At 45.1% G+C, this 19563-nt stretch overlaps 1 protein-coding gene across 1 annotated transcript in view; it reads right to left on the minus strand.

Moving 5' to 3' along the window:
- The window catches only part of RARS1 (arginyl-tRNA synthetase 1), a 687757-nt gene that overhangs the window by 95274 nt on the left and 572920 nt on the right, over nt 1–19563 (minus strand). The window contains exon 13 of the mRNA XM_068277415.1: nt 6498–6670. Within this exon, the coding sequence (XP_068133516.1) occupies nt 6498–6670 (173 nt within the window). The remainder of the gene's footprint in view (nt 1–6497; nt 6671–19563) is intronic.

Genomic DNA, 19563 nt, shown 5'->3' on the forward strand with positions numbered 1-19563 from the left:
TCTTATTTCGAGTTGAGACCCCGATCCTCGGGGACTGAGACCCAACGGGTCATCTTTATTAAAACTTTGTTAACTGGTGACTCCCAGACCTGGGCGTATAATTTGCCCACCGGTGACTTAGCCCTTACCTCGGTAGAGGAATTCTTTAAAGCCATGGCAGTAATCTACGACGACCCAGACCTTGCTGCGACCTCTGAGCGGAAGCTTAAGCTCTTACGGCAAGGCAAGGGTCCAGTCGAAGATTATGCTGCCGAATTTCATAGGTGGTCAGTTACGGCCAGATATGACACCTATGCCCTGTTGGATTATTTCCTGCCTGGGTTGTCGGATGAGGTCTCCGACCTAATGTTAAGTCAACCCGAGCCCAAAAGTCGATGAGGCCATCTCATCGGCCATTCGAATCGACCGAAGGCTACGCCATCAGAGACAGACTAGGGGCAGTCATCGTGTCAGGTTGACTTCTTATGCAGCACCTCCCGCTGCACCCGTAGTAACTCCATCTCCTTCTGTCTCATCCTCTCCGGTCTTGCCTCCACCTGAGCCGATGCAGATCGGTCGGTCTAAACTGACCCAAGTGGAGAGAAGACGGAGAATGTCTGAACAATTATGTTTGTACTGTGGTGTTGGGGGGGCATAGGGTACGAGACTGTCCTATTAAGCCAAATAAGCCGGGAAACGCTACCGCCTAGGAGTTGTAAGGGGTAACACCCTAGGCGCCCAACTCATACCCCTAAAAGAAAAACATTTGCTCCTTCCTTGTACGATTATGTGGGGGGACAGATCTAAAGCCACGGAGGCCTTTGTTGATTCAGGCTCCGCGGCTAATTTTATGTGTTCCGAGTTTGCAGAGAAGTTGGGAATTCCACTCACCCCAGTAAGACCACCTATCCAGGTTACTGCTGTGGATGACTCCCCACTACAAAGGGACCGTCCGCTGTCTCAGACACCAGAGGTGGAAGTCACTATTGGGGTTCTGCATAAAGAAAGTTTAAGTTTTTTTGTATTACACATGACTACCTCCACAATTGTTTTAGGTATGCCCTGGCTGCAGCTCCATTCGCCACAGATTAATTGGGCTGCAGGACAATTAACTAGTTGGTCAGACTTCTGTTCCCAGCAGTGTCTAGGGAAAGTGACATTAGGTCAGACCAAGTTTCATGTGGAGGGTGTTCATGAGCAATGCTCCGAGTTCTCGGATGTATTCTGTCCCAAGGCTGCTGACAAGTTACCTCCTCATCGCCCTTTCGATTGCCCCATCGATCTCCGTGCCGGTTGTATGCCCCCTAGGGGTCACCTGTATAATTTGTCTGGACCAGAGAAGATAGCGATGCAGGAGTATATTCGGGACAATCTAGCCAAAGGGTTCATTCGCCCCTCCCGGTCACCTGCGGGGGCCGGTTTATTTTTTGTTAAGAAAAAAGACGGGGGGCTTCGACCTTGCATCGACTACCGTGGCCTGAATAAAATCACGGTGAAGAATCGTTATCCGTTACCATTGATAGACTATTTGTTCACGCAGGTCACAAACGCTAAGATCTTTTCAAAGTTAGATCTGAGGGGTGCATACAACCTGATCCGCATTAGAAAGGGCGATGAGTGGAAGACGGCCTTCAACACACCCGACGGGCATTACGAGTACTTAGTGATTCCCTTCGGGTTGTGCAATGCGCCAGCCGTCTTCCAAGAATTAATCAACGAGGTATTCAGGGAGGTGTTGGGTAGATTTGTGCTGGTATACCTCGACGATATACTAATCTATTCCAACAACCTCTCCGAGCACAGGGTTCACGTTAAATTTGTGTTGGACAAATTGAGGCAAAATATGCTTTATGCCAAAGTGGAGAAGTGTATTTTCGAGGTGACCACTGTCACGTTTTTAGGGTATGTGATTTCCACCTCAGGCCTGTCAATGGATCCTGCCAAGGTCACAGCCGTCCTGGAATGGCCACAGCCAGTGGGGTTGAAGCCCCTGCAGAGATTTTTGGGTTTTGCGAACTACTATAGGAGGTTCATAAAGGGGTACTCCACGATAATCGCCCCCCTTACCAGTCTCACAAAAAAGGGGGCAGATACCAATCACTGGTCCCGAGGCTGTGGCAGCCTTTTCTCACTTGAAAAAATTGTTTTGCTCAGTGCCTATTTTGAGACATGTAGACACGTCCTTTCCCTTTATTGTGGAGGTTGACGCCTCGGAGGTTGGGGTGGGGGCGGTGCTGTCTCAGCGGTCAGGGTTGCAGGGCAGATTACATCCATGCGCTTATTTTTCCCGTAGGTTTTCACCGGCAGAGAAAAACTACGACATAGGCAACCGGGAACTTCTGGCCATTAAATTGGCATTTGAGGAATGGCACCATTGGTTAGAAGGGGCAGAACATACGATCACGGTTTACACTGATCACAAGAATTTGGAATACATCGAGGGGGCTAAGAGACTGAGTCCCCGTCAGGCCCGTTGGTCTTTATTTTTTACGAGGTTCAGATTCATTATCACGTACACTCCAGGCAGCAAAAACATCAAGGCAGATGCCCTGTCCAGATGTTTCGAATTGAAGACAGCACAGCCCCCCGCTCCTGAGTCCATCATCCCGCAGAGCTTAGTGTTAGCAGCCACAGAGACCTGGGAGGATTGGACAAAAGTTCTGGGTCCCTTTCAGCAGGATGTCCCTGAGGGAAACCCTGAGGGGGTTTTGTTTATCCCACTGCCTTTTCATCTACAGGTTTTACAAATGTTTCACGCCCATAAGAATGCGGGTCACCCTGGTGCTGCCAGAACGCAGGATCTGATTGCCAGGTGTGCTTGGTGGCCTTCCTTGGCCACAGACTGCAAGGAATTTGTTAGGGAATGTGCGGTATGTGCTAAAAGTAAACCCTCCCAGCTGGCACCTGTGGGAAGGTTACAGCCTTTGCCCACCCGAGCGAGCCATGGACCCATCTGTCCATGGATTTTGTGGGGGAATTGCCCAGGTCTGAAGGCATGTCGGTCATTTGGGTGGTAGTCGACCGCTTTAGCAAAATGGCCCATTTTGTGCCCCTGAAAGGACTCCCCTCGGCTCAGGAACTGGCCGAATTGTTCATCGTTCACGTCTTCCGGTTGCATGGCATTCCGGAGAACATTGTGTCAGATAGGGGAGTCCAATTTGTGTCTGGATTTTGGAGGGCATTTTGTCATCAAATGGGCATGGAGCTGTCATTCTCGTCAGGCTACCACCCACAGACCAATGGGCAAACGGAGAGGGTCAATCAGGCTTTGGAACAATTTTTGAGGTGTTATGTTGCTGAGGCACAGAACGATTGGGTCAAGTTCCTGCCTTTCGCGGAGTTTGCACACAATAACTTGAAAAGTTCCTCCTCGGGGTTCTCTCCATTCCAGATAGTAAACGGCAGGTTGCCTAAGTTCTCCCCATTGCCAGTGGCCTCCACTCCGTTTCCAGCACTGGAGGATTGGCAGAGGTCACTCAGGGACAATTGGGGAATGGTTAAAGAGAATTTGCAGAAAGCATTTCAAAATCAAAAGGGTCAAGCGGACAAGAAACGTTCCTTGGAATGGAAGTTTCAGCCAGGGGATTTAGTCTGGGTGTCCACACGTCACTTGACCCTGAAACAGCCATCTGCCAAACTGGGCCCCAGGTTTGTGGGTCCATTTTCTGTGACTAAAAAAATCAACGTTACTTATGCCGTTGATCTTCCCGCCAGCATGCGTGGGGTGAGATCATTTCACGTGTCCCTGCTCAAACCGGCAGTTCATGTGGGCCCTACTCCTCCTCCTCCTGTGATGATAGATGACCAACCTAAGTACGAGGTGGAAAAGATATTAGATTCACGCATTGTACAAAACTCAGTACAATATCTGGTGCATTGGAAAGGGTATGGCACTGAGGAGAGACAATGGGTGCCTGGGAGTCGCATGCATGCGGACAAATTAAGGAACGAGTTTCACGCCTTACATCCCGAGAAACCTGGTAGGAGTTGTCCGGAGTCCACTCCTCAGGGGGGGGTGGGGGGGGGGTGGTACTGTGAGAAAGCGCGGAAAGGCAGCCGCTTACTCTCAGAGCAGAGCGGCTGCTTCCGCGTTCGGCATGGCGGCGCAGCATGGAGAAGCCGCCGCATGCCGCGTGAACTGTGCTGAAAGCGGAGAAGCCACCGCGTGCAGTGCGACAGCTCCCGCAGCTGGCAGGGACAGCGCTGGTGTGGCTGGGACTCATAGTCCCTCTAGGTTTAGAGTGACGCGCGCGCGCACTCAGGCAGGGATTTTATGTCAATCAGAAGTGAGTCAGCTGACCAGGCTGGTCAGCTGACTCTGGCTCCATTCCTTATTGGTCCAGCACTTGGGGAGGTGCTGGAGAGATGTCTGGGTATATATGCTGCCGGCTGTTCAGTTGCTGGTTGTCTGGCGTTGCGAACACAACGTGGGAGCACTCAGACCCTTAGTCAGATCCTTAAGTGTGCCGGGACCAGCTGGAGCTATAATCCTACACTTAGCTAGATTTTGTTGATAGCTTAAAGTACTAGTTTGATTGTGATTTCCTGTTACGACCCTTTGCCTGCCTGACTATCCTCCTGAACTCTGATCTTGTACCTTGCCATTCTGACACTCTGTTGCCGAACCCTGGCTTGTCCTTAGGCTCTGCTTCTGCATCCTGATCTTGTACCTCGATATATCTGATACCCTGTTGCCGAACTCTGCCTGTACCCTAGACTCCGCCTCTGCCTTCTGAATCTGTACCTTATCTGTCCGTGTGTTTACGACCTGGCTTGTCCGACCTCGAGAACCGACCTTACTATTGAAGGCGGTTCCCCGTCCTGTTAGTGACACTTCTTCCAGAGTGTCACTTTCAGACAATCCTTCCTACTCTGAGCCTGACTCCTCCCGTCTTGGAGAGTTCAGGTCTTCGGAAGGAATCCGTGCAGTACTCCTTACTGCGCTGAGGCCTAGTCCTCTAAGTGTTACTGTTGCACCTAACACTACACTCTACTCAGGTGAACAGAGGTTAGCTGGTATATCGGATTATCGGTGATACTGCAGATCACTTATAATCTGGTATATATCTGTATTCCCAGTGATACTGCAGATCACCGGTAATCAGATCCTCTCTGTGCTTCACCGATCGTTACATTTTCCTTTTATACAAGTGGACAGAATCACAAACTGCCAATCAGATTTTACCCATTGACTTCAATGGAAAAAGCTGTCATTCTCACAGTATAAGAGCCAGTCTCCAACTAGGTAAAGCGGGTCACTGAGTGAATAGGGTTAAAAACATAGGAAAAAAATGAGGGTGGGGCTTACAACCACCAATCAATTTTCACCTATGTTTTTCATGGGGGAAAATGAAATGAATGCCAGTCATACACTGTTAATGGAAGAGTCCTCAACCTTGACACAATTAGTCACTGTGCGACTGGGGTTAGAATTCAAGAAAAGTGTCAGGAGTCTAAAACCAATGAAGTTTTAGACCATTTGAAATGGGAAAATTCAAACTCCAGACATTCTTAACCACTTCAGCCTACAGCTTCGAAAATCTTATGCATCCGAGCAATGTTCACCTCCCATTCATTCGCTAATAACTTTATCGCTACTTATCAAAATTAATTGATCTATATCTCGTTTTTTCCGCCACTAATTAGGCTTTCTTTAGGTAGTACATTTTGCTAAGAGCCACTTTACTGTAAATACATTTGGGAGGTAAATAGCCAATTTTAGATGTAATATAATGTATTTTTTATTCAATACAGGTATGTGGGTGCAGTTTACTATTTGGCCACAAGATGGCCACATTCAAAAAGTTCCTAGATGCGAACGATGTCGCATCTAGGAACTAAAATGAAGAGAAGTTGTTTCCTGGGGGCAGAAATACCACGCTCTCTGATGAGAAAGCGTTGGTATTTCTGCCGGGGACTTGGATCGGTGAATGGGAATTATATTCCCATTCACTGATCAGGGGGGGGAGGGGGGGCAGCGGGAGGCAGCGGGGGCGCGCGCCCGATCGCGCGCACCACACGGCTGCAGCACCACTGCCTATCTGGACGGATATATGCGTCCAGATATGGCGAAGTGGTTAAAGGTGGCCACTAATGACCCCAATCTTTTTCGTCCAATTTCTAAATCTATGTAGTATAAGGGCAAGTTTCATGAATATATTGAATGGAAAATTCAGGCAGTCCCTTATATTACATAGAAATGGTAAGATTGGGTAAAAAAGATTGGATAATTAGTGGCCACCATTAAACAGTTAACCGTTGGTTCCTTAAACTTGGCATAGTTGGTCACAGGGTGACTAGATTCAAGATTGTACAACATCAGATTTGAACAAACAAATTGCACAATTGGTCTAATGGTGCAATGTGATTTGTCCAATCATGTAATATGATTGGTCCAATTGTGTAATTAGAGGTAGTGTGTGCTCCCCTGGCCACCAGCTACTAATCATAATAAACGATTTCACAAGAAAGCAAAATAAAAGGGTTGTGACACATTATCAATTCCATGTAGTATATACCTTATCCTGGTGAAGGCATAGAGAAGATAGGCTGCTGTATTCCCTCGATCATCTAGCATTTTGTCGAATGAGAAGATGTAGTCATTCATCCGGTTGTGTGACAGGTCTGCATATTTAATGCACCCAAATGCAACAGCTCTCTGGGCAGCTACCAATTCATCAGATGTTAGAACCTTAAATTACAAAGGCAAAATATTATGTTTATGACCTTGTTAGGAGATCTAATTTTATTATTATTTAGTATTTATATATCGTCATCGCCTTGTCACTAACTGTTCCTCAGAGGGGCTCATAGTCTTATCCCTACCATAGTTATATCTCCATTGTATTCTAGGGCCAATTTATAGAGGGAAGCCAATCCTATCTGTATGGAAATTGCGCAAAAAAGGTGGATCAGCGCATCACCAGGCCGCCTCCGAATGGCCTACAATCAGAGGTGCGCTGAGCCCCCCCCCCCCCCCCAGAAACTGCAAACACACCTTGAACCCAAACAGAAGCTCTGCATATACACCAAAAGCAAGGCTGCTAAGTGGGAGCAGCTGACCAAAAAATGAATTAAATTAGTACATAGTAAAGAAATGAACAGCGCTACTTAAAAACAGATAAGTGCCTACCTGCAAGAGAGTGCAAGCCCCACTTGTGGGATAAAATGCACAACTAGCATACACATAACCTGTCTACCACTGGAGGATGTGGTAGACAGGTTATGTGTATGCTAGGTGTGTATTTTATCCCACAAGTGGGGCTTGCACTCTCTTGCACCTGTTTTTAAGTAGCGCTGTTCATTTCTTTGCTATGTACTAATTTAATTCATTTTTGGTCAGCTGCTCCCACTTAGCAGCCTTGCTTTTAGTGTATATGCAGAGCTTCTGTTTGGGTTCAAGGTGCGTTTGCAGTTTCTGGGGGGGCTCAGCGCACCTCTGATTGTAGGCCATTCGGTGATGCGCTGATCCACCTTTTGCGCAATTTTCAATTTTACTTGGTAGCGCACCCAGGCTATGCATATGCATAGGTTAGGATTTAGTTAGTGTTAGGTCCCCTCCCAAAGGGGGATGACTTCTCAGCAGTGGGAGGGACGAGTACTTAACAAGTTGCATGCAAGCTGTTACAGGAAACCAACATCCTCCAGTGGTAGACAGGTTATGTGTATGCTAGGTGTGTATTTTATCCCACAAGTGGGGCTTGCACTGTCTTGCAGGTAGGCACTTATCTGTTTTTAAGTAGCGCTGTTCATTTCTTCGCTATGTACTAATCTTATCTGTATGTTTTTGGGGTGTGAAACCATAGTGCCTGGAGAAACCCACACAAACATGGACGAACATAGAAACATGTTGCATATAGTGCCCTGGCTGGGATTCAAACTGTGCTGTCTCATTTATTACATTTCTTCATCACGGATATTTAATTGCAGAATTGGAAGTGAGGGCTTGGGTGACTATGGGAAAAAAATGCATATTGGCATGCCAAAGTCATGGCAGCTCATTCGCCTGACTCTTATTCTCATTATGTATGTTTGCCTGCCCTCTAACCCCACTCCACTTGCTGTGTAGGGGGTTAGCAGAATTTCTAGATCAGTCTCTCAGCACACTTTAGGAAAAAATGTGTTTTACTGCTTACTACATACAAAAAAAATCATGCAGAAAAGCATGTAATGATAGTCTATGGTGCCGCTGCATTTTTCAGGGACATATGCGATTCAGCATAGCGTTAAGATAATAAAAAAAAACCTGTACTGTTTTCACACACATTGATATCAAAAGCTACTGTAAAATGCATTTGTTAAAATGCACAATTGTGCAGCAAAACACTTGCAGGGAGTAGTCTGCAATTCCAGCAGTAGCAAGTGTGAACCCTCCCTCAGTGCTTGACATTTCCTGAAATATAATGTCATCACTAATAATGGAGACACACACAGGATGAATGATGCGGTTGAGCAGTTGGGAGTAGTGCTGAGGTATTGGAACAGCTAGCTCAGTCAAACAAACAAAAAATAATGCAATTTGGTTCTTTGGAAATTCCATTGAACTGAAAGCTGTGGTTAATTTTATAAGCAGCAGCACAGAATGACTACCGGTACTACTGTCTCTAAAATAAAAAGGCTTTGGGGGTTTCAATAACAACAAACCAAGACTTATGGTTTGAATTCTTGTAATTCCCTCCAAAGGCCTGGTGCTCTTCGATGTGGACGTCAGAGTGAGCCGCATTATGCAGCTCACTCTGGCGTCCGTGATGCCGTGATATGTACTCTTGAACGCATGCGGCATCACGTGGTCCCGCCGGCCAATCGCCGCACAGAGCGGCCGTACCAGGAAGTAAACACTGCACGTCACAACGTGCAGTGAATATTAATTAGCCATGTGCCTGGCCGCTCTCTGCTCCTCCCCAACATGACTGAGCATGTGCAAACAGTCTAACGCGGCTTAGCATGCTGCACTTTTGGGAGAACGTGCAGCTTTACATGTAACGCAACGTGGGCAGTGTGAACAGCCCACTTGTGTTACATTGCTGTGCGTTGGGGGAGCGTTACAGGCTGCACTAACGTGCGCATGTAACGTCCCTGTGTGTAAGCAGCCTTTAGGTTAGGCTCTGTTCGTCTAAACCGGCGGGCAAACATTGAAGTGGGTTTATTGCAGTTAACTGATAGTCTGTATTTACTCCATCGTAAGTGCTTTTCAGCTCTATCAGTGAGGAGGAGATTCAAAGCTTCCTCCGCCTTAAACCATGCTTGTCTATTTGTGGTGGATGGGTCTGCATTGTATTTTTCTAAAGCCTCAGCATATGTTTGCTCAAGCAATGTTTGCTCTTGTTTCTTTCTATTTTTCCTATTGGAGGCAATGGCTACAAGGTGTCCGCGCATGACTGCTTTGTGGGCCTCCCATATTATATAGTCAGGTACCTTATTGTTATTGGGGTTAAGTTTAAAGTAATCTTTGAGGTGAGCATCCAGGGTGGTGACTATGTCTGGGTCGGATAGCAGAGATTGATTAAGAGACCAACGAGGTTCTGGTGCTTTCGATATTATAGATGATAAGGTGATATATACAGCATTGTGATCTGACCAAGGGATAGGGAGAATTTTAGCGTCAACGAGGTTGGAGAGCAGATTAAAGTGTATGAAATAGTGGTCAAATCGAGTTTGTGTGTTATGCAGGTGAGAAAAGAAGGTGAACCCTTTTTTAATGGAGTGGGTTTCCCTCCAGCAGTCCGCTAAGTGGTAGGTTTGGAGGAGGTTGTTGAAATGTTTGGCTTTACAGAGATCTGAGGAGGATGGGTGCGGGTGAGTGGGGTTATCCCTGTCAAGGTGAGGTCTCAGCGTTAGGTTTGAGTCACCACAGACAATCAGAGTGCCAATGGAGCGTATCTCCAACAACTCCATGAAATGATTTAAGTAAGGGAGCTGATCTGTATTTGGTGCATAATAGGAAGCAATGGTTACTTCTGTATCATGGATGGTTCCCAGTAGGATAAAGTATCTGCCCTCTGGGTCTGCAATTTCTTTCTTGTAGGTAAAATTAACTGATTTTGATTTCCTAAATGCTATGAGGATCCTTTTTTGTTTTGTTTTAGCGTTAGCGGTGTAAAACTGTGGAAAGGTGCTGTGAAGGTATTTGGGGGCATAACCAGTGGGAAAGTGCATTTCTTGTAGGCAGACGATGTCTGCATGGGCTGCTCTGAAGGTTGAGAAAGCTTTTGTGCGTTTCATTGGGGAGTTAAAACCCTGAACATTTTGCATAGGGTGAGGCTGGGCGATTGCGCTGCACGGATACATGGATCTGGTCCCTTCCTAAATTGCTAGCACTCCTGGCCAGGTAGTTGTTTTTAAATGTGTGCATTTTAATGTGTCGTGATTCTAACCTTTTGCAGCCAAGGTTCAAAATAAATTTATACAGGTGCATGAGACAGCTTTAGAATTTTTTGCTCGTGGATTGTATGGTAATCTTTTGCTGGCTCCTTAATTAAGTGGCACTAATTATTAAAAGGTGGCTCTCCGGATATTGTAAATTTGGAATAGCTGCGATTCTATCGGATGAGACTCCTTACTTTGCCTAATTGGGCGTAAAAAGCCATTGAGTGCATAGTGGTTTGATCACACACGCTGATTTTTAACTGAAATTATTAGCCACGTAATCTAATCACATAGACAGGTATGGCTTATGTCATAAGCGATGATATCGAGGTAGACATTGATTCAGCCTTTCAGGCGGAAATCACTGATGTGAAGCAAGATCTAATTAAGAGTGATGACCAAAGGGAACACAAGCGATTAACTTTAAAATCATTACGGAGACGGTGGAATATTGCCACCTTAAAGTCCTACATAAAAGCACGGGTAATTTCATGGGGCATCAGGAAACGCATTATCCCAGCTTAACATCTACGAACGGAAAGATTCATGACTGTGTGGAAAGAGGGATGTATAGAGAGGGGCCTAACGATCATGAGGATGATAGTTGAAGAGGAGACTGTACAAAATGAGGAACTTAAATTGGAAATAGAAATCAGTAGATTAAAATTAGAGCCCTATATTGAATATAAGGAATTTGAAAAATTAAACCATCAGCTGAAGGTAGAGGTTGAAAAAAAATCAAAAGAAGATAAAGAAAGATAAGCAGGCAAAATTTCAGGAGGATGTAGCTAGTTGGAACCAGGGAGAATTCTTTAAGTGTGATCGAGGAAGGCCTAGAAATCGGTCCATGAGTAGGCGGCGATCCAGGGACCCAAGTGCAGGCTCAGTGGGGCCTTGTGGAGCGGATGTCTCAGGTAAAAATACTGTCATTTTTTTAGATCAGGACACAGACATAGAAAACGAGGGAGACGAGGTAGAAGAAGAGGAGGAGGAAGACAAAAGGGAAAAGGTGAAGGGGATCTTGAGGCAGGAATCCCAGAAGGAGAAAGGGAAACAGAAGAGAGAAGGGACAGAGAGGAGGGTTCAACCAGTCAGAAAACAGAACAAAGAGGGTCCAATAATGTTATGAATCTTACCTCATATGATTTCGGTCCAGAGGTGTACTCTCTTTTGTCCCATGGACTTACTTTTGCCCCTGCCTGCAGGGGTGAACCTTTTCAAGTATATAAAGATCTTAACTTCTCTCTAAGACGTATACAACTCTCCCTCACATATGGTGGCAGTGAACACGAGATTCAGTCTCTAGAGAAATCCCCCCCACGGCTAGATAGCCTGCGTGATAGGGCAGCACTTATAGCACTGGAAAGCCTTGCAGATGAAGGAGGTTCCCTTGTGTCTGACATGGTGACCCCTGACGAGACACTCAACCCTTTACCAGCTGATGTGAGGGTAAAATCCAGGTTCATGCCGCAGCTGTCTCATCGCCTGTCCACGTTCAAGGAACTTGTGTGTAGAGATTTTAATAGATTGCACTGGTCACCAGGTAACCGAGACAGGAATCTTACTTCAGGGGAGGAGCGAGCCCTTGAGTATTTGAAGAGTTTATCTGATGTAACGGTAAAACCAAGTGACAAGGGTGGCAATGTAGTTTTGTTGTCTACCACATACTATGTTGAAGAGTGTTTGAGACTGTTGAGCGATGAGAGTACGTATCTGCGATTGAGATCCGTTCCCAGCGATTAAATCCAGGGTGAATCACCTGATGGATGAAGGTCGTGACCGGGGAGTGGTGTCAAAGAGTGAACATGATTTTTGTTGTGTGGACACTTACCGTATACCGGTGTTTTATATGATACCTAAGGTCCATAAGAACTCTACACCCCCCCCCCCCCCCCCCCGGCCGTCCTATCGTGTCGTGAAATGAAGGCCCTTTGGAGAGGCTGGGAAGGTATCTAGACCTCAAGCTCAAGAACATGGTTGAGATGCTGCCATCATATGTGAAGGACACCAGCGATGCCCTACGGGTGTTGGGTAAGGTTGAGGTGTATGATAGCGACTACATCGTAAGCATCGATGTTGAGTCATTCTATACCTCGATTCCTAATGAGGTGGGGATAGCTGCCACAGCCTTCTTCCTAAATGAGCATTTCCCGGAGTCCATCCGGCACAACCAGTTCATATGTAATGCCCTTGAACTGGTATTAAGCCTAAATTGCTTCTCCTTTGATGGTCGGTTCTACCGCCAGATCAGGGGCACGTCGATGGGGGCGTCCTGCGCCCCAGCATATGCTTGTTTACATCTAGGGCTTTGGGAGCGTTAGGACGTCTATCCATTGGACCTCTACCGGAGCCATGTTGTGCTCTGGCTGAGGTTCATAGACGACGTGCTCCTGGTCTGGCGGGGCTCTGAAAGACAGTTGGCGGATTTTGTGGATAAACTACAATGTAACCTAAGAAATATACGTCTAACTTACCAGTATGATAGGGAAGCCTTGCCCTTCTTGGACCTGATGGTCAAAAAACAAGACGGGATGTTGACAACATGTACATACCATAAACCAACAGCAGGTAATACCCTGTTGCATTATTCTAGTTTCCATCTCCCTTCACAAAAAAGAGCCATCCCCAAGGGACAGTTTACAAGAATCAAGCGCAACTGCTCCAGGAATAATGATTATCTCAAAGAGGCAGATGAACTAAAAACTCGCTTTGTAGAGCGGGGTTATCCTGAAAAGTTAATTGAGGAGGCAATGGGCGCTGTAGCCGAAAGGGATAGGGATTCACTTATCACTGTGAAAAAGAAGAAAACTGTCCGCTCAAGGGATGATGTAATACGATTTGTGTCTGATTTTGGACCCCATTGGTTTGATCTACAAAGATCCCTCCAGAAGCATTGGCATGTACTCATGCTGGATAATGAAATTGAAAAACGTGTTGGAGATAGACCGTTTATGACCGCACGCAAAGCAAAAAATCTGAAGGACCATCTGGTGAGGTCTGAATTTCACTCCACACAGACCGCGACGTGGTTAGACCGATATCCTAAGAAGGAGGGAATGTTCCCTTGTGGATCTTGTGTGAACTGCAGGTATGTGGATAGGAGTAAAACCTTCACCAATTATGATGGCACTACCTCCTTTGAAATACGCGATAACAAACTGTAATTCAACACGTGTTGTTTACGCTATAAAATGCCCCTGTAACCTTTTATATATAGGGCAAACGAAAAATCGTCTAAGCAAACGCATTGGGGATCAATCATGTGGGGAATATCCGCAATCAAGATCTAGATAGCCCCTTGGGTAAACATTTTAGGGACTACCATGATGGAAAGCCTGATGGTTTAACCTTTAAAGGTATAATTAAACAACATGTACCTTTGCGTGGTGGCGATATTGAAAAGGACTTATATAGGATTGAGCAAACATGGAGCTACCGTCTGGGAACATTGGCACCTAGAGGATTAAATACAGATCTAAATCTGGCATACTTTTTGTAATTGCTGCAACTATTTCCCCTGATATGGAAGAATCGTGTCGATACTTGATGAGAAATGTATGTATTGGCATAATCTGTCATCAAGTGAAAGATGAGAATAGATGGTGTCTAAATCAACAAATGAATACAAATCATCTGTTTTCCTGTGCATCCACCGGCACCAGAATGCATAGAAATATTTTGGCAATTGTTGCCATGAAAGAACGGAGTTGGAGGTGGAGCCTTTATGACATAGTATAACAGGAGGAACAGCGAGATCACTCACCATTCGCCACCTTGAAAAAGCCCCGTGGGCGGGGCGAAACGCGTCGGTAGGCGTGGCTACCGCCGGAGTGCTCGCGCTGGTTCACCACACGCAACGCCAGCCCGCTGAGCGAAACTCCCATCATCCAGCCGGGATCCCCACTGCTTCCATCACAAGCTACAGAGTTCTCAACTACAGAGAGCTGTTGTCCAACACGGCTGTACAAAAAAGCTGACCCAGTGCACTGCAGGTCTAGAAGCAAGTGAGCCGGAGCTCACCACCTCACTACGCAAGTATCCTAAACATAAAGGACAAGTACTTTGTCATAAGGCTGATGTAAGTGAAAAGCCAGCGATTGCTCACCCTGCAGGATGCATGTTTCATATGTTAGCTAGCGCCCATTGCCAACTAACTCTAGCGGACTTTTCATGCGAACAAGCCTTAGGAGGATCCGAGTACTGTGCTGGGACCGATCAATCGGTCCAATAGTTCACAGCGTGTGTGGTGTTGTGGTGGTGGGCGTGGACCTGATATATCCTAAGTGCAGCGCTTTTTGCATAGGCTGAGCTATTGCGCTGCACGGATACATGGATCTGGTCCCTTCCTAAATTGCTAGCACTCCTGGCCAGGTAGTTGTTTTTAAATGTGTGTATTTTAATGTGTCGTGATTCTAACCTTTTGCAGCCAAGGCTCAAAATAAATAAATTTATACAGGTGCATGAGACAGCTTTAGAATTTTTTGCTCGTGGATTGTATGGTAATCTTTTGCTGGCTCCTTAATTAAGTGGCACTAATTATTAAAAGGTGGCTCTCCGGATATTGTAAATTTGGAACAGTGGGAAAGTGAGTTTCTTATAGGCAGACTATGTCTGCATCGGCTGCTCTGAAGGTTGAGAAAGCTTTTGTGCGTTTCATTGGGGAGTTAAAACCCTGAACATTCAGGGATAAAATGTTAACAGACATTATTCTGGATGAAGAGGGTTATATAAAACTTAGTTCACCTGTTATAAACAGAAAAAGTGGAGAGCAGAGGCAGCTCGGCATAGGAGATGGGTGGGTATCAAAGAGAGAGAAGGTTGTGTTAGGTGGAAAAGGGAGAGAGGCTATCAAAAGAGCAGATAGCCTCAAAAGTGTAAAGAGATGCTGGGAAGCATCAAGTCGTGCCTGTGGGGTGCCAACATTTTATTGTTTTTAATACCTTTTTTTTACTTCTGGGCACCTCTTTTCCCTTATCTATGTTTTACAAAAGATGTGTATGAATAAAAAATAACACTAGGAGACTAATTACAAGAGCCAAAGGATAGAAAATCGTGGACTTAGTAAGCCTCTGGATTTGGGATGCATTTCTGAAGAGGCCACTGTGGTGATATATTGGGGTGCTGATGATGTTAGGAATACATGAACATATTCTATCATTTTTATGTCTGCTGTATATCTTTCAGAGGTGGATGTCAGCCAGTATGGCTTGAAGGTATTGGCAGCTAGCTTCATGGACTGTTAATGTGATTGTGTGTGGGTGTCAATAGACAGACAAAAGGGAACCTCGTTACCAGTCACCTTCAATAGGCAAGGAAGCAGCTCATTAGGCCACTAGCAGTCGCTTTGATCTGCTGCCCCAGGTGTGATTGTCTGCGTCTGCCTACAGGCAATTACAGGCAAACTGCTACCTGTAACCAGAATGCAATCTTTTCATGTATGTGCTAAAATACACTTTAACCAAGGAAATGATGTGGAGGAAGCCTTTTGATGTCTGGTAGGATACAATCTTACCTATTGAATTCTGCAACCTTCAAGAAGCTAAAACAGGAACCCTTTGAAGCTTGCATATCACAGGAAAGATTATGACAAGCGTTCGGTGATGTCACAAACGGGGAAACTGCATTAGTTCCTGGGGGCTGGACATTAAATGCCCCAGGGGACATTTCAGAGTATAAAAAGCAGAGGCGGATACCTAGTAAGTATCTTCTGTTGGAGATAGCGCATAGCTAGAGATGATCTCGACTTCTGGTCGAACAAGCGGCATGCTCCTGCCGACAACGTTTAGACCTTCAAGTTGGTAACGTTTTTAATCCCCATTTTTACGCAAATATCCGTGTGTGTATTTTTGTAACTTTTTTTTTTCACAAATCGATTTTATTTTGAACAAGAAAAAAGAGACATTACAGGAGAAGACACAGTGCTCCCACAACAGGAGGTATACAGGTAATGAAAATAGGCGGCAAAGCAACAATACATAACTTGGAGTATAGATTAACAGCAGAGTGATTGCCTTGATAAACCTTTAATGTAACGAATACGTTGTATATGACCACTGCTTTCAGGAGCTCATAGTAGCTGCACGCAGGTTCATTTGTGGTTGGAGTACCGTGCCAAGAGAGCGAGAGGAGATAGAAGGAGAAATAGGTAGAAGAGGGAAGGAGAGGTAGGGATAACGAACAGAGGGAAGGGGTAAGTAAAGGAGGGAGGGAAGAGAAGGGAAGACTCCGGGCTCATCCCCCACACCACCCAGACCGCGCCAGCAACCAGTTAGTTATTGGCATTGGATATATGAAGATTAAAGTGTGAGATTGGATCCAGCCGGATCCATAACGTTATTATACCATGGTGCCCATATTTTATGGAACCGTTGTGGACAATTGCGATTCTTATATGTCATTTGGTATAGAGGAAGAGCGATATTGATTGTACGCTTCCAGTGATTAATAGATGGATTGTTATTACCTTTCCAGACTCTTAGAATTTCTTTTCTTGCATAGAAACATAGTATGCGGATTAAAAATTGTACGTATTTGCTACAGGTTTGTTCTTCAAATAGACCCAGAAGGGCTAGTTTGGGTGTGCAGTCAAAGTGTGATTCCAAAATTTCATTTATAGTGTCAAAATGGCTGTCCAAAAAGTCTGGATTCTAGCACAGCTCCAAAACATGTGTAAGAATGTACCATCTTCGGCTGTGCACTTTTGACATAACACACTGTTGGATATACATATATTATGCATTCGTACCGGAGTGAGATATGTTCTATGCAAAAATTTTACCTGGATCAGTCTATCTCTGGCTGAAATAGGACTTCTAACGAAGTCTTCAAGTATATCCTCCCAGTCTGTGTCGTCTATGCCCTGAATATCTAGGTTCCACTTTTCTTGGGATCTAAGAAGTTTTTTGTTATTTTTAGCTAATAAGACTGAATAAATAACTAAGAGGGGTTTATCTAATTGTTGTGTCAGAAGTGTGTTCTCTAGGGTATTGACTGTCAGTTCTGGTGCACCAGCAGGGAACTGCGCTGAGAAAGCGTGGCGGAGTTGTAGGTATCGAAAGAACATCCTGTTCGTGATGGAGGAGGTTTGTTTGAGTTCATTAAATGTTAGCAGCGATCCATTGCGAACAATGTGTTGTAAGTTTTTAATACCTGCAGTAACCCACAGTCTAGGATCAGAGATCTGGGTGAAGTGAGATAGGTTAGGATTGTCCCATAAAGGGGTATATGGGGAAAGTATTTCATTCACTCCCAGAAATTTATTTTTGTAACTTTTATCTTGTAACTTTTTTACTTTGTTTTTTGTACATCTTCTGTATATATTATTTTCTGCATTGTTCTATGTTTTTATGGAATATTAAATCGTTCTTTAATAAGTTTGACTTCTGCGGTACTAAACTAACACTCATAGCCTAGAGGAGACTGCAGTGTAGCTGTGTATAAGTCCATGCCTAATTGTATGTTTGAGCAACACTACCATATGAAATTGTAATTGCATTGTGTGTATGGGGCACTTCTGCGCTCGACAGCCGAGTGGGAAGTCTAACAGTATCGTTCGGAACGACTGTTAGTGGTTTTGCTGCACGACAGTGTAACTCGCATTACAAATCATTGTCTGATTGTGCTGTGTTACTGTACAACTGTACTGTGTGTGTGGGTGCGTGGCGTTCTCGTATTCGGCCTAAGCGCACGGGAACCGTATACGCAGGCGTGCCGTGGGCCGGTTCCTGACAGCCACGAAGACCTGAGTCTTGGGTGACTCGACATGGAAGAGGGGCTGCTGCATATGGAAGTGAGGGCTGCAGTGAAAGGGAGTGTGAAATTGGGGAGCAACATAAGAAAGAGGGGAGCTGCTGCACAAGGAAGACTTACAAGACAGCAATGGGTTATGTACACAGATGTTAACCACAGAAGAGGGAGGACTGTTGAACATGGAAGAGGAGCTTCTAGAAAGTTGGCCTAGGGGTGGAGTATAGTATAATTTGTTTTTTCTTTGAAGACTCTTATTTTTGCTTTTTCCAAACAAATATGACAATAGTAGGACAAGAAGATGTGTCTGTAGTCATTTTACATAGGTGGAACCATAAGCACGTCGAGAAAAAAAAGGCAAAGGAAAAATAAGGGGCCAACCAGAACACCAAAATACAGTAAAGGTCCATAAATATTGGGACACATTTTTGGCTCTATACACAACCACAATGAATTTGATATTAAACGAACATGAAATGCTTTAACTGCAGACTGTCAGCTTTAATTTATTTAAATCCAAATCAGGTGAACGGTGTAGGAATTACAACAGTTTGCATATGTGCCTCCCACTAGTTAAGGTAGCAAAAGTAATGGGGCAGAATAATAATCATAAATCAAACTTTAACTTTTAATACTTGGTTGCAAATCCTTTGCAGTCAATTACAGATTGAAGTCTGAAGCGCATAGACATCACCAGACGCTGGGTTTCATTCCTGGTGATGCTCCTACTGCCTACTTGTTCTTGGGGTATTTTCCCTTCAGTCTTGTCTTTAACAAGTGAAATGCATGCTCAAACGGATTCAGGTCAGGTGATCGATGTGGTCATTGCATAACATTCCACTACTTTTCCCTCAAAAACTCTTTGGTTGCTTTTGCAGTATGCTTTGGGTCATTGTCCATCTGCACTGTGAAGCGCAGTCCAATGAGTTCTGAAGCATTTTGCTGAATATGGAGCAGATAATATAGCCCAAAATACTTTTGAATTCATCCTGCCTGCTGCTTTTGTCAGCAGTCACATCCATCAATAAATACAAGAGAACCAGTTCCATTAGCAGTCATAATAACCACACCATGACACTATCCCCGCCATGCTTCACTGATACGGTGGTATGCAGGGCTGTGTAGAGGGTCCATAAGTGGGCAGTGCACACATTTTAAAAAGGAGCCTCGCAATGCCCCCCTCCTCATTTCTGGCTAGGGGGTATTGGTTGCCATGTGAGTGCTGAATGCAGATGCTGGGTACCATGTGGGTTCTGGGTGTAAGTACAGAGTGCCATGTGGATTCTGGCTATGGGTGGGTATCCAGTGTCATGTGAGTGTTGATTGCAAGTACTGAGTGCCATGTGAAATCTGGGTGCAGGTACTGGGTGTGATATGGGTGCAAATACTCGGCGCCATGCCTGTACTGGGTGCTGGCTATGGTTGGGCTTCATATGGTTTTTAAATGCAAATACTTTGAGTGCAGGTACTGGT

The sequence above is a fragment of the Hyperolius riggenbachi genome, chromosome 3 (genome assembly GCF_040937935.1).
Source record: "Hyperolius riggenbachi isolate aHypRig1 chromosome 3, aHypRig1.pri, whole genome shotgun sequence".
Taxonomy (NCBI): Eukaryota; Metazoa; Chordata; class Amphibia; order Anura; family Hyperoliidae; genus Hyperolius; species Hyperolius riggenbachi.